At 53.2% G+C, this 15,763-nt stretch overlaps 1 protein-coding gene across 8 annotated transcripts in view; it reads left to right on the plus strand.

The window, feature by feature from the left end:
• ARK2C (arkadia (RNF111) C-terminal like ring finger ubiquitin ligase 2C) overlaps positions 1-15,763 on the plus strand; it is a 125,579-nt gene that overhangs the window by 98,202 nt on the left and 11,614 nt on the right. For 6 of the 8 annotated variants that reach the window (XM_081096525.1, XM_081096518.1, XM_081096519.1 and 3 more), the window contains one exon: positions 14,732-15,047. In XM_081096525.1, the coding sequence (XP_080952651.1) occupies positions 14,732-15,047 (316 nt within the window). The remainder of the gene's footprint in view (positions 1-14,731; positions 15,048-15,763) is intronic. The other 2 variants (XM_081096522.1, XM_081096524.1) reach the window with 1 other exon arrangement.

Genomic DNA, 15,763 nt, shown 5'->3' on the forward strand with positions numbered 1-15,763 from the left:
TCAAAATCAGATTTCACATTGGACAGCTGCCCATGAATCTTGCCACAACCACAGGGCCTGGTTTGGGGAAGGGTAGACTCCAGGGGCTGTGGGGTTGAAGGGACATATGCTGGTTTGTGCTGGCTAGAACTGAGCCCACAGCCCTGGTCCCTTGGTTGCCTGGTAGCGCCAGAGGCTCACCACTAAGCCTGCAGGCAAACATGTCCCTCCTGTATGCCGTCTGCCACAGTCTCTGACTCTTCGTAGCCGCTCACAGCTGCCTGTCAGGCTCTGAAGACAGCGGGAGTCCAGGCAGAGAGCAGGCTCCCTCCTGTCATATGTCTCTCTGGGAGTTGAGCCCCAGGCTGAGTGCAGCCTGGGAGGGTGGGGAGGATGGGGAGGGCTCCCAAGAGGCCAGTGCTCTGTCACTGCTGATGAGGCTGCCTCCTTGTTTCTTCTCACTTGCTGTGCTTCCTCGTCCCAGGTCCCCCGGCGGCTGTAGCCTCTGGTTGAGGGTCCTCTAAGCCACAGGTTGGCTGTGAAATAGTCCCCCTCTAAGGGACCCTGGGAAGACAGGGAGGGCATTTGCTGCTGGTGCTGACTACCCCCCACTCTTGGAGAAGGGCAAGGCTACCTCGGGCTGGAGCTGGCATGGAAATGGAGGTGCTATGAGCTGCCAATGCCGAGTGAACCCCTCCTGCTCTAGATGGCACACCTGTGGGCTCATCACTGTGCTCTGTCATAGAGGAGCACACGGAGGCTCAAAGGGGAGCTTCTGGCCAACTTCACTGGCAGATCCTCCCAGTCTCTCTGACGAGGATCCTCAAAACACCCCAGAAGTCCCAAGGCCTTGGATGCAAAGAATGAGGGATGCTTCAACTGCAAGCAACACAGCCCCCCCCTCCCCGCCCCCGGGGAGCTGGAGGGGCTCCGGGTGTCTTCCCGCCGCAGCCAGAAGAGCTGGGCTCTGTGGCATGCCCTCATGTTTGTTGCTTCTGACGACAGGTCTTGAACTCAGTTTTCAAAATTGTTTGGTTCAAACATTGCCAGCTGGGCACCCTGCCAGGACCTCTTCTCTCTGGAGTGGGATTAGAATAAGGTGGCTGCCCGACCCTTTCCAAGGGCACTGTTGCTCAAGTTCAACCCAGAGCATCTTCTATAAAAGCAGCATCGCTCAAGCCCAGCCTTAGCCAGATGTGGTGACATCTGAGGGGCCCTGGGGAGGCCCTCTTCACCCCAAAGTATGCCTGTCCCATGGAGCCCAAGCTCCCTCCACATCAGGGGCCTTCCTCTGGCCTGAGCGATGGGTTCTTAGTGGAGCAGAGGCCACACTCGGGCTTTGGACTCTACCGAGCTCTGGAGCTGACCCCAGATTCACCTTGTGTTAGCCCGAGCCCTGGGATGGGTGACAGCAGGTTGTTTGCTTTCTTTGCATTTCAGTTTACTTACCTTCTAATGGGGAAAGAGGGGGAGTTGAAATTTGGGGAGAGGAGATGGAGACAGCTGCAGGAGGCCCTGGGAACCTGGGAGGTGGGAGGATGAGGAAGGGACAGAACAATACTGGAGACTGACCAGTTTCCACTTTGCTATACTTACTTTTTTTATTATTTTATTTTTTTAAGCTACTAAATATATTTTAAAAACCATATAATATATGCACATGGTACAAAAAGATGTATATATGTGGAGAAAACCATATTCCCCTTCCTCCGCTGCCCCAGCCACCAGGTTCCCTCCTTAAGGGGAACTGTTGTCAGATCTCAGGGAACCGTCCAGAAATCACCTGCCTATTTACTTTTGCTGCACATGTACTATAATCGAAACCACACTGTTTAATTCCAGCTATTGCACTTCTGCAGGTTTCTCTCATGTGAATGTTTGTTGCAACATCTTTAATATGGGGCCTCATATGTGTGTCACTGTACAATATTCAAAGCACTTTACCCCCAGGTATCTCACCTGAATCCACGACAATCCTGGAGATAAACATGGCTATATCCGTAAGCCTACTTTTCAGGTCAGGAAGCTGAAGTTCAGAGAGGGTAGGCTGCTTGTCTAAGACCACACAGCAAGTGAGTGATTAAGACTGGAATTGAATGCAATTTCCCTGACTCCCCAGGTAGATGTACCCCACAGCTTCCCTGAGGGAAAATACCTCCCTCCCCCTATATGGTGTTGGATATAGAGCAGGTATTCAATAAAAAATAATTGTCTTGGCAAACCAGGGCTGTGTGTCGGCTGGCCTGACTACTCCCAGCAGGTCATGGGACAGGTTGTGGATGCTCAGGTGTGTGTGCATGCACACACACAACCCAGAACTCCGGGGTACATGCAGTTTCACACCCACACCCACACATACCGCTCCAGAAGGGCAAGCACAGCACGTGGAGTCCCTTGCTCCTCGTGGCTGCCTTGCCCTAGTGGTAGCTGGGAAGGGCCATGTGAGAGGCCATAGTAAGCCAATCAGGGGCCATTTTGGCCCCAATAAACACCTTCATTTTGTGCCTCCACAGTATTGCAAAGGGGAGCATGCATTCCCACCAGGGCTGCAGGAGAATGTGTGTGGCACCAGGGCCTGATCTAGCCACAAGTCCAGCAGGGCCTCTAAAGAACCTTTATTCTTGGCTCATGGACACCCCACTGGCTTCAGATGACACCTGGAACCCAGGAGATGGGGGCAGGGGCAGTTTCAGGGCCTGAGAGAGCCCCTGTGTCCCTTCAAAGTGTCCTCTCTCCTGGACCTTGGCCAGATTTAACTGACACCAGTTAGATCCCCATGTGAGACCCAACACTGTAACCTTACCGGCAATTTGCATAAGAGGCCCCTCCTCCTCAGTGTACTTGACCCTTTATTGGGAACATATTTTGATGGTGTTGACAGTGCAAGAAAGACAGGCTTGGAATCAGAAAACCAGGCTACAAGTTCCTGGCCCTGGGCCAAGTGCTATTAGGTAAGTCTGTCTAATCCTCTGAGCCTCCGTTCCTTCATCTCTAAAATGGGAATTGTTTTCATAACTCGCTGTGCTGGATGGTTGTGGGGCTGAATTTGGGAGATGCTTTGTAAGAGGTGACGTGATGCACTGATATTACTGCCAGCATCAGAGAAAGACGGAAGTGAAGAGCCTGAGGGATCTGGAGCACTTGGGGCGGAGGAAAGACAAGCAGGGAGGCAGACACAGTTCCCTAAGCCCTGGACATGGACTTCAACCTTGGATGGACGAGTCAGGGTGCCCAGGGTGACACCAGCTGGCTATGCAAGGCTGGGGAGTGTCCTCAGCCCTTTTGACTTTGCTGTTGGCATTTTCTCTGCTAATTAACATGTCATGAGGGTGGAGAGGAGGAAAAGCTCAAAACAATAGATTTGTCTATTTGCCAGCACATCTGGGGAAAGGCTGGGTGTGCAAGGGCAAAATAGGCCAAAAATCAGTGTTTCACATTCTCAAGGAAACACCTAACTGTGGGTTTAAATTTTCTGTAGCTATTGCTGATGAAAGTTCTGGGAAATCGAGGTTCAACTGCAAACTCTCGTGGATTAACAGGCAAAGAGAGAGAGAAGAGGCATTTAAAGCTCTCTGGCTTTGTGGGGGGAAGGGTGGCTAAAGGACATGGCTATGCTTAGGGAGTCATCCATCCATCTGTCTAGTAAGTGTGCAGTGAGCATCCCGATCCCATCCAGCCCTCTCCTGAGGGTGCTATGGATGCTGCAGGGAGAAAAAAAACAAGGATTTTGCTCTCTAGACATCCAGACTCACATTCAAAACAATAAGAGCATGACTCAAAATTGAGTCTGTACCTCAATAAATGGCAGTTAGCTTTTCCATATAACAATCACTCCAAAGCTTGGCTTTAAGACAACCACCATTTATTCAGCTCACAATTCAGTGGTTGATAATTTGAGTTGGGCTCAAAGAATTCAGTTGGGAAGTTGGTCTTATCTGGACTCATCCATCTACATCCTTGATGATCATCTAGGACAGTGCATCTCTGTTGCACATGGTCTCGATCTCCAGCAGGTTAGCCTGGGCTTGTTCATATGGGAGAGAGAGAGAGAGAGAGAGAGAGAGAGAGAGAGAGAGAGAGAGAGAGACAGGAGGCCCAAGCTCACTTCCACTGCATTTTCCTGGCCAAAGTTGGTCACGTGACCAAGCCCAGATTCAAGAGGTGGAAGAAACAGACCCCGCCTCTTGGTGGGAGGAGCTTCAAAGTCACCTTGCAAGGGGTGTGCATATCTAGAGGGGAGGAATTGGAGCCACTTTTGCCAACTGTCAACTACACCATTCCTCTGGAGTCCTTGTCCTCTCTCTCTCTCCCGTTCCATGCCCAATCCATCAGCAAATCTGGTCACCACTCCATTTAACATAAATTTTGGATCCAAGAAACTATCATCTCTCTCTTGCTTCTTCCCTTTCATCCCTCTAGCTTATTCTCAAACAGTAGCCAAAGTGAGTCAAGTCTTGTCACTTCTCTGCTCAGCTGCCCTCCTTTTGCTCCTAATCTCACTCAGAGTAAAAGCTAATATCTTATAACAGCTAAGGAGGTTCTGCACCATCTGGCCTCCTGAACCCTCAACATCTATCTCACCTAGACTCCTACCACTCCCCGCATCTTCCTCTGCTCCAACCACACTGGCCTCCAAAGTTCTTCGAAATGCCAGGCACCCTCTCACCACAGGGCCGTTGAACTTCAGTTCAGTCTACCTGGAAAGCTCTTCCCCTGATACCTTTATGCTCCTTCAGCTCTTCACGCAGAAGTCACCTTCTGGGAAGGCTCTCCTGGCCATCCTACCAAAAGTTAAGACATTCTCCTCACTGGTCTTCCTCCCTGCTTCTGCTGTCTCCACAGCTCTCATCATCATCATCAATAAATGGCACATCTTCTTATAGAGCTACTTATTGTCTAGACCAGTACTGTTCAATGGAAATATAATGTAAGACACATATATAATTTAAAATGTTCTAGCAACCACATTAAAAAAATAAAAAGAAATAGGTGAAATATAGCTTAATAATGTGTATTATTTAGTTCAACATATCCAAAATTTATAATTTCAACATATAAGTTATTTGCAAAGTTGTTAGTTTTGGGGTGTGTGTGTGTGTGTGTGTGTATTATTTTGTTGGTGCTAAGTCTTTGAAGTTTTGTGAATATTTTAGACTGGCAGCCCATGTCAATTTGGACTAGCAACATTTCACATACTGAACCATCATGGTGACCATCCTGGACAGTACAGAACTTGACCATAGTCCCATGAGGACAAGCATTTTTGACTTAAAGTTGCATCTATAACAGTCCCTGGCACATAATAGGTGTGCAGTGAATATTTGGTGAGTGGATAAGTCAAGTTTAAAATAAAATGCAATTGACTGATTAATACATGTGATCAATACATGAGAAAAGGACTACGTCGGGCTATCTTCATTCTCAGATGCTGGAGCAGAGCTGTGAAGGGGACACATTTGGTTTTTCTCTCCCAGCCTGGCCACCTCACTCAACATCTCCATGGTTTTCCATTCTCTCTGGACAGACAGAAAGCCTTGCAGGTTCATCCACAATGAACGTTATGGATTTAAAATGTGTTACTCTCTTGAAGGCATTTGCATCTTAAGCATGAATGAGAGAGAGAGAGAGAGAGAGAGATAGAGAGAGAGAGAGAGAGAGCGAGAAATGCTTAATCCAAACCACTGACTTCCTCCTGAAGAATGTTTGGCTCTGGAATGCTATTACTGGGCCATGTATCTCTGTGGTCCATCCCAGGAGTAGGAAGCCAGCCAGGGTGCTTCTGTTGGCAAGGAGCCCTGGGTGGCTCATTGCTGCGTGCCCTGGGCACTCTCCCCTGCCTGGCATTTCACTCCAAACCATGTTGGGCTTGATGGGGACAGAGGGGACATGTGAGGACTGGGTGTTCGCTGAGCCCGCCCTGGGCTGGGCCCAGGGGAGGATGAGAAGCTCCTGTCCTCTGTGAGGCCCCTCCCTGGGTGTCTTACAGTGTCTGCTACCGGTGGGCAGATGAGGCCAGTTCTGAGACACCTCTAGCTCTGCCTTTCTCAGGCAGCTTCTCTCCCCTCTCTTCCTCTTGTTATCTCCTTCCTGCTCTCTCTTCTCTCTCCTGCCTTTCTATCTCCTCAGTATTTCATCTGATGTCCTCACTCCCTTCTCTGTCACACACACACACACACACACACACACACACACACACACACCCGCCAGGGTGTTAGACTGAGGTGCCCATGAGCAATAACGGTTGGGAATCTAATCTAATTGCCTCTGGCTTCGAGCAATGGATACCCTCCCACTGATGTGATTTGATTTCAGGGGCCCGGGGAGGCCGGGACTCCCACAGTGCCCAGACTCACTGGCTGCTGTCTGAAATCCCACCATCAGAACTTCATGATGTCTTCTTGCCAAAACATAACTGCTCCTGAGAAAAACCACCATCTAAATGCTTTTCCATGGCAGTTCAGAGTGGCCCTGAGAGCCAGGCTGGCAGGGCAGAGGTGCACACGAGAACTTGTAGTTCTCCTGGGGAAACGGGAGGCGGACGATGATGTTACCCTCGGTCCTGTCCACACTGCTCACAGGGCCTTTGCCTAAGTGGAACCTCAGGAGCAAGAGGCCCAGTCCAAGAGGCTTTCTGGACTCGGTCTGCCCGTTTGGGGCACCAAGCAATGTTATTGTGAGCGCCCACCACTTTGTGAAAGCTGTTGGGGTTTGGGGATTGGCTTTCTTAAAAAATGCACTTGCGTTTTTATAGAGAATACTAGAGGCCCGGTGCACAAAAATTTGTGCACTCGGGGGGAAAGGGGGGGTCCCTCAGCCCAGCCTGTGCCCTCTAGCAGTCTGGGACCCCTTGGGAGATAACAACCTGCTGGCTTAGGCCTGCTCCCAGGTGGCAGAGGGCAGGCCCAATCCCTAGGTGCAGCCCCTGGTCGGGCTCAGAGCAGGGCCGATAGGGGGATTGGGGCACCACCCCCTGTCACACTCAAGGCAGGGTCGATGGGGAGGTTGCGGCGTGACCCCCTGTCACGCACAGAGCAGGGCCAATCCGGGGGTTGGGGCACTGCCCCCCGTCATGCACAGAGCAGGGTACATCAGGGGGTTGGGGAGCTCCCTCCTGTCATGCACAGAGCAGGGCCCATCAGGGAGTTGAGGAGCTCCCCCCTGTCACTCACAGAGTAGGGCCGATAGGGGAGTTGGGGCACCGTCCCCTGTCACACACAGAGCAGGGTGGATCAGTGGGTTGGGGCGCCGCCCTCTATCACCCACAGAGCAGGGCCGATCAGGGGGTTGGAGCGCTGCCACTGTCACACTCAGGGCAGGGCTGATGGGGAGGTTATGGCTCTACCCCGTCACACACAGAGCAGGGCCCGGGGGGGCGGGGGTGGGGTGGGGTGCCACACCCTGTCACACACAGAGCAGGGCCGATCAGGGTGTTTGGGCACTGCCCCCTGTCATGCTGATCCTGGTGCCGGGAGGCATATTACCCTTTTACTATATAGGGTAGAGGCCTGGTGCATGGGTGGGGCCGGCTGGTTTGCCCTGAAGGGTGTCCTGGATCAGGGTGGGGGTCCTGGATCAGGGTGGGGGTCCCCACTGTGGTGCCTGGCCAGCATGGGTGAAGGGATGATGGCTGTTTGCAGCTAGTCACACATCCTTCAGGGTGGGGGTCCCCACTGGGGTACCTGGCCAGTTTTCAGGCTGGGGATGACTGAACTCCCAAAAGCTCCTTTTTTCCTTTTTTATTATTTTTATTCTGGGCCAGCTTTAGCTTGAGGCTTGGCTCCAGCTCTTAGGCCTCCGTGCTGAAAGTAGGTTTCTGGCCTTTGCTTACAATGTTGCAAATCTGCTGGCTGAAGTCCCACGGTATTTGTTACAATGTTTCTTAAACTGCCCGCTCAGAGGCCTGCAGCCGCAGACGGGGAACGTTGGTTTCCTCCGTCACTGAGGCAACCAAGCCTCATGTTAGTTTCAAGCTGCCTGGCTGCCGGCCGCCATCTTGGCTGACAGTTAATTTGCATATCTCGCTGATTAGCCAATGAAAAGGGTAGCGGTCATACGCCAATTACCATGTTTCTCTTTTATTAGTGTAGATTAGGAGAATGTCTGACTCATGAGCTGAGAGGAACTATGCGTGGTTTACAACCAAGGCCGTCAGTGAGGCAGACCACGCCCACCCTTCCTTGGTCAGGGGGTTCTGTTCTGGCTCTGAAACCACTTTAACTTCTGGGGTAGTGGGTTGTGATTCGCACTGACCATCTCGTGGGCTGGGCCACCCCAGTCCATGTTGGACTTGCAACTGGGCCCGGCACTCATTGAAAGAATTCCTGTCTTTCTGTCAGCAGTGTTTCCAGCTCCTTTGGTTGCATTTGCTCCTCTGCCATCGGCAAACCAGTGCTGATTGCTGGGAGGCAGCTGCTTTGCATATTGCCCAGGCTTTAGCAAGATGCTCCTTCCTACATGTCCAACTGTTCATTCCATTCACTCATCCATCCATTCATCCACTCAGCCAGCACGTTTTTGCTATGTCTTAAGGCCTGTGTCGGACACCAGGGTTACAGGTGAATGAGACGGAGCCAGGTCTCGCCTTCACCGAGTGAGGTCTTCGGACCATAGAGCCCGCCATAAAATGCGCTTTTTGGCTGCAGTGCGAATGCTCTTATAAACCTCATTGGCATTAAATGGAGAAAGGTATCTTCTAGGATGGATGATGCCTGGATGACAGTCCTATTACTCGCAGGGGTTTCCTAGAGGACACCACCTCCTCCCTTCCCTGGACCCTGACAGCAACTGGAGCCAAATACTGGCCCTGTGCCGCTTGCTGGAGGTTTGCTGTTTAATTGTCTCAGGCCCATGGTCAAGGAGGCTTCCTTAGGATGGAACATCAGTGTCATGAGAGTCTGGAATTCAGTTCCTTGAAGAAGTGGAGGTGTTCATTTAGATCAAAGGCTGGCCCTGGGGAAGCATTCACAAAGCTGCTCTGGGTAGGAGGGGTCCCTTTGGGCATATCACTTCCTTTCCGCCTGTGTGTCCTCTATCTATCAGTCAGGGAACCAAACTATGGGGAGAGAGGAAAGCAGACCCCAGGCAGCCCAGGAGCCAAGCCAGGGAATAGGCCTCTGGGGTTGATCAGACTGTAGCAAATGAGATTAAACAGATTTACCTGGAGTAGGTAAGGAAGCAAGGAAGGACAGCCTAGGAATCTGGGCTCTGGGCAAATGGCCCACTCCCCATAGTCATCATCTCTCATATGTCTGGGTTGTAGTCAAGCAGTTAACTTATGAAGTGTACCCAGGCTCCTGGTCCCACCATTCAAGACTCCCCACGATATGCCCCTCCCCCACCTTTCCTGTGTTGCCTCCCCGAGCAGCCTGCCTCGGGATGGATCACAAAGGGTGGGTTATCTAGCCACATGGAGCTTGCATGTGTCCCAGGCTGGCAGCGTGGGCCCCTGGGAGGCTCAGGAGATGCAGGAAATGGAATTCTGGGCTGTGTCAGTGCAGCGGGTAGAGGAAGCTCCTGGGGCCACACTGAGTGGAGCAGGGAGTCTGCCTCCAGACACCTGCCTGTGGCTTGCATCTCCTCCTTGCACCTGTGCTCAGGCCTCCAGACATGGGCCCTGAGTACTCGGGCTTGCTCTCTCATTGCTACCTTGCTCCTTCCTCCTTCCTCCATCACCCAGGCCAGCGTTTCTGTGCCTTCATAGACTAGCTTGGCCTAACCATGATCAGGCAGTGAATCTGTATCATTTCATGGCGAGCTTAGAAGGGGACCTGGAGGTGTCCTAGCCCAGCCACACTCCTCTGCTGGGCAGTTAGTTGGCCTCGCATGGGCATCCCCAGTGATGAAGAACTTTGGGGAACACAGTGACATTCTAAGAAATGTCTTCGTTATGTTGATCCAAATCTACCAAAATGAGCTGAATCCCTTTGCCCGCAGCTATTACCTGACCCGTTCTCATATCAGACACTGAGTCCTCTAACAAGTCTGGTCTCCATCACCAGAGTCCAGCTCACCGTGTCCGTGTTAATTCGAGGTGCTGGGAATTGGGGCCAGGACCCCAGAAGTTTCTTCCATCCTCTCTCATCAGTTAAACCCTGGGAAACATAGGGCCTAAACACAGCCTTTTGCGTGAGGACTTCTAGGGGCCCCATAGGATTGCCTTGCAACAGAAACACCCAATGGACTAGAAACACCTTGGCCTCCTCCATAAAACTGGGGCTTGACCTGGGCATTTTCTTAGACCAGGGAGGGAACCTGGGGCCACTGGCCAAGGTGGACCGGGCTGAGCTATGCGTTCTTCCTCACCACGGCCATTCCTTGGTATCTCCCACAGAAGAGATCCAATCCCTTCCCCATGGGCCCCAGCAGCTGGTCTCTTGCCAGTTCATGGTAACTTCCTTCTGCAGGAACGAGCTTCCTCCTGGGGGTGCTTGGGAGGGGAACAAGGAGGCGGGTGGGACCACCAGGGCCTTGGCTGCCGTTTCTGGGCAGGAGGACTTCTCTCTGGGAGTACCACGTGTACATGGGTGTGGGCATATGAGGGTCTGGGTGCTTGGAGGAAGGGGGCCCTGAAATGGCAGGGGAGGGGAGGGCACTGGGACCTAGGAGGCCTGAACTCCAGCCCCAACTCAGACATAATGACCTGAGAGCACTGGACAAGCCACCTACCTTTCCCAGCCCCGGGGTCCTCATCGTAGAGTGAAGGCTGCACGATCTCTGAGCCTTGTTCGGCTGGAATATTTGATAAGCCCATGAAGAACCATATTTCCTGAGGAGCTAATAATCTGATACTTAACATTTTTAAGATAATGGAGGTCTTTCTTCCTTTTCTTTCCTTCCTGCCCATTTTCCTCCCCCGCCCCCCTTTTCCTTCTCCCCTCTTCCATTCTCTCATGTCCCCCTCCCTCCCCTCTCGGAAGATTCCTAAGCCCCTCTAAGAACAAAGGACAGTTACTGCACTCCTGAAAGCACCCCCTTAACCACTTATTAATGGAGATAAAATGTGTCCACAAATAAAATGCCAAATATCACAGGCAAATGCCACCAGTCCAGTGGAGAGGGCAGTCTATCTGACTGGGAGATTATACCTGAGTTAAGATCTGTCCTGGGGAGTCAAGGTTGGACTGGATGCAACTGTCCAGCGAGGTAGGGTAGCAGGACCAGGGGGCAGAGAATGGCCATTGTGGGCCTGGAGGCAGGCGAGGCCCTGGGGTCTGGGAGAGGCGAGTGGGAAAGTGAATCTCAACAGGCAGGAGATCTGGGTCCGGGCTGCCCAGCTGTGGGAGCCGGGGGCTGTCCCAGCATTCAGTTCACAAACACCTTCCCGGGAAGATGAGGGGCCCGGACTGAAGGTGTTCGTGGACCCAGGCAGCAGAGCGATGTCAGCGGTGTGTGACGCGGTGCCATCAGTGTGTGTCCCATGCCTAGAAAATGGGGCCTGGAGAGTGAGATGCCCTGTCCAGGGCTGACGGTGAGGGGGACCCCTTGACCTTGAGGCAGAGCCCTCACATAGGCCACTCTGCCTGCCTCCGAAAGCCGCTTTGGTGGTGGAGGCTTCCTCGCTGGCCTCTTGTGGGCAGATATTTGCTTTTCAAAAGGCTGGTTTTCTACACAACTTGGGAGCTGGAGTTCAGAAAGGAGTAACATCTTCCTCCAGCCCTCGCTTCGAGGAAGTGCTTAGCAGTGACAAGCCTGCACCTTCGGTCCCCGGTCCCTGCCAGCTAGCTGCCCCCACCATCCTGTCTCCCACACCATCCCGGGGCCATTGCCCTCCCCCAGCCCCTCTCCCCTTCCCAAGGCCTGCTCTGCCTCCACCTGTGAGGGAGAGTGATGCTGGGTCAGTGAGCTGAGTGACCGCGGGGAACCTGACACCCTGAGAACTGGCCTGGGGAGGATGAGACACGCCAGACTGGCTTCCCTGGAGACCGAGGGTTTGGTTCCCACCCTCCTCTCCCAGGGTCCCACATCCCTGGGAGGAGGGGGGCGATTTGGCCCTGGTTGACGGGTGGGCCTGCCACAGGGACTCTGGGCCGGCCTTTTGCTGGAGGCGCCCACCCTTGTCCTTGCCCCACAATGCGTCCTGTTCTTCCCTTTTCTCTTCACCCGAGGGCTCAGAGGTGGTTGCTCTCAGCCCTGGAGTCTTGAGAAGGAAGCCCCTTTACTTGGGGGTGACCGCACTGGTTCAGATGAGAAGACAGCCAGAATATTCCTGCTGCCGAGGAGGCTCTCTGCTCTGGAGAGGCCTTGGTTAAGCCTCATGGCTCTGCCTGGGCCACCGTCTCTGACATTCTGACTTCTTGGCCTGGCTCCTCTCTGCTCCTGCCCAGGCCCCCTTGGGGCTCCTCGGCACCCCTTGACTCCGTTCCCCTCATCCCCAGGCCAGAGGAAACCCCAGATGGGCCTGTGTGTCCTCTGGGTGTCCTGGACCCTTTCTGCACCGCCCTCCTCCTTGGGAGGTCCCCTTGCTTCATTAAACGCCCTAGTTCCCTGGCTCTGCCCTCTCCCTCCCATCGACATTTGGCCTTTAGGGAAGGCCTAGACTCAAATCTCCCCTCTGTCAGTGAACCTTCCAGAGACTGGGGACCTCGTCCCTGTCACCTCCACCACCTGCCCGAAGCCCTGGGCCCAAGCCTCTGCTTCTCCCTTTCCTTCCCTGCAGCGAAGCCCCGTGGTTCCTTCCCACCCCTGATCCCTCACTCTCCAGCTGTCAGTCTGTTGGGCTCCCTGCCCACGAGCCCGGGCACTGGTGGAGCACCTCTTACGTCCCGTGTGCCAGGTAGGCATCAGGCGAGGCTCGTCCTGTGGGCTTCCCTGCCCCAGCTGCATGAGGCTTGACCTGGACCTCCCCAGCCTGCCCCACCTCCCTCAGGCCCCCGGCCTGAAGGTGCTGCTCCCAGCCAGCTCCGAGGGGGTGCCAGCAGTCACCATCCACTTCCTGAATTCTAAGATGCACGTGTTTTTCTTCATGGTGCTGAAACGGATTTGGGTCTTATACTTGACGTGTTACTTTCGTGCTTTGTTTATCTGTTTCTGGGAGACCCTTCCTTCTCCCCACTCCCTAAAAATGTCACTTGGCTCCTTGTGAACCTTGCAATCGATGGCATTTGAGCCCCGGGGAAATGTAAATGGTTAGTACTAGTTTAATCGGGGACATCGGCAGATTATTTTTTAACCCAAAGGAGTAACTCTAATGGGAAAAATTGTAGTTCTCTATTGAAGGGGCATTTGGGGATGTGAGTGTTGTTCAGACGTCACTGATCATTGGCTTGTCATGGGCCAGAGATTCCACCCGTAGGACTTCACTCCTCTGGGCTTGGAGGCCAAATAGAACAGCGATTATCTGCTACTTTCGCAGACCCCACATGACACAGGGCTGCGGAGAGACGGGGGTCCCTGAATGAGTGTCTCCCGGCTTCATTATAGAGTGGCCAGTTGGGGATCCAGCCATTTTATTGGGGTGCTCCCAACCAGAAGCATCTCTAGAGCTTTTTCTGGGACCAGTTTCCAGTCTAAGGCTCTGGAGGGTGCAGGGGAGGGGCGCCTGGGTGACAGCTCTCAGAACCCAGTGGCAGAAGAGGCAGGGTTTCCGAAGATCCATTCATAGGCGTTCGCCTAACCCTCCAGTTTGATCATGTGCATCACCCTGCCCTCCTCTATGGGAGCCTCTCTGGCTCAGCTTCCCCACAAAATGACAGGGTGAGGAGCCCCAAACTGCTTTCATATGACTAGTCATCCCGTTCTCAGCTCCACCCTCTCTCCTGCCTTCCACAGTAGCCACCGCCTCCAATTCCTGACCTTCCAGCACATGTGCCAAGATCCTGCCCCCCCTTCTTGCTGACCGTCCCTTTGGTTAGAACTTGGTTTCTGGTTTCTCATCTCTGCTAACTCCCCATCTGCTTTCCAGCTTCCAAAAATCTGCTGACACCTGTTGCCTGCTCCTGTCACCTCTCTATTCCCTCTGTCCTTGTCTGTTTGTCTGCTCTTTGCCCCTTTGCTCTCATTCCCGCGGGGTTTGGGGAGGAGCTGCACCTGCGTGTTTAGCAGGAAGCCTCCGCAAACCTTCCTGGCTGCAGTGCCGGGAGCTACAGCTTTGCTCCTGGGGAGTTTGTAAGGCCTGCTTGTCATTGAGCTCAATTTTATTTAGCAAAGTAACGGAGGCCCGGTTAGATGTTGCCTGAGCCCAGCTTATTCCTAGAAATGGTTGCTTTTAAATAAATTATAATATTAGAACATATTGCTTAATTATATTGGGGTGGTTAGTTTTTCTCTTAAAACTGCATGGAAAACACCTTCTGGTTGTTTTCTCTCTGGAAACGAAGGTTCCCTTGGGCTGGGTCCTGGCGAGCCAAGGCTTCAGGGAGCTCAGAGCTTGGCGAGGCCGGACGCGGTGTTCTCCATGTGGCATCTATTAGGAAAGGTGGTGAGGTCAGAGGTTGCATGGGAGGAGTCTAATTCAAGAAAGCCAGTCTGCCTCAGGGACCTCAAAGCCCCTTTTACAAGTGTGTTAATTTTTAAAAGGATGCTTATCTATTAATTAAAGAAAGCATCCCTCTCTCCGCCAACATGTAAGGCCCGGGCCTTTCCTTGGCGTATTGAAGATGACCAAATGGACATAAAAGCAATGACCTTGCTGTGTCCTCATGAAGGCCCGGAGTTTCAGCAGCTGCAGGAGGTGCCCGGGGCGGTGGCGGCGTCTGCGGGGGAGGGACGCAGCGCTGGTCCTCACGGGGTCTTCTCTCTGTCCTTGCCTCTCCAGGTGCCCCCTTTCAAAGGTCTCAGCATCCGCACGCTACCTCCTGCCGCCACTTCCACCTGGGCCCCCTGCAGCCGCAGCAGCTCGCGCCCGACTTCCCCCTGGCCCACCCCGTGCAGTCACAGCCGGGCCTCAGCGCCCACATGGCCCCGGCCCACCAGCACAGCGGCGCCCTGCACCAGCCCCTGACCCCGCTGCCCGCCCTGCAGTTCCAGGATGTCACAGGTCCCTCCTTCCTACCTCAGGCCCTGCACCAGCAATACCTCCTGCAGCAGCAGCTCCTGGAAGCCCAGCACCGCAGGCTCGTCTCGCACCCCAGGTGGGTGCTTCCTGGTGGCCGGTGGGGCGGGGGTGGGACCCAGGGCAGTCACTACGCAGCCCCTAAGTGGGTCTGTGCTGAGGCCGCTTTTGCTCAGTTAGACGAGAGGGACTCATTCAGGCAGTGGGAGCTGCCGGGACTCCACAGGGCTCCCTTGATAGCCAGTGTGCATCCCTGTCACATTGCCCAGGTAAGGGACGGGAGCTGGGCAGCTGGCGGTCACTGATGCTTGCCGTGGAAGGTTGCACCTTGTGGGAGATTTGACTGGGCACCCTCCATGTCCCCACTAGCTTCCTGGTCACCTGGTTCTAAGACCCAAGATCCCTAAGGAATAACCAAAGGACATGCTGGTTCCGCCCTGCCTTCAAAGAGCCCCTGGTCTGTCAGAGAGACCGGCTATGAACCAGATGGAGAGTAAAGTCAGACATCACTAGCCTAAAGGTCTGAAGGCGCCGGGGAACCCTGGGCAAATCGCTTCCCTCACGAGCCTCAACTGTCACGAGAAAGAGTTGGAGTAGCTCAGTGATCCTCAAGCTTCTGTGTTTATGGTTAGGACTATTGATACTTATTAGAAATTAAAACAGAAATTTAAAAAATACTTATTAATTCATTTAAAAATAACCACAAACTCATTATATGTTAACACCAATAATACATTTTTGAAAACTAGTTATATATTAATGTGGTAAGAAGAGTGACCCCTTTTCTTTTTTAGA

Source organism: Myotis nattereri, assembly GCF_964212035.1.
Source record: "Myotis nattereri genome assembly, chromosome: 8".
NCBI lineage: Eukaryota > Metazoa > Chordata > Mammalia > Chiroptera > Vespertilionidae > Myotis > Myotis nattereri.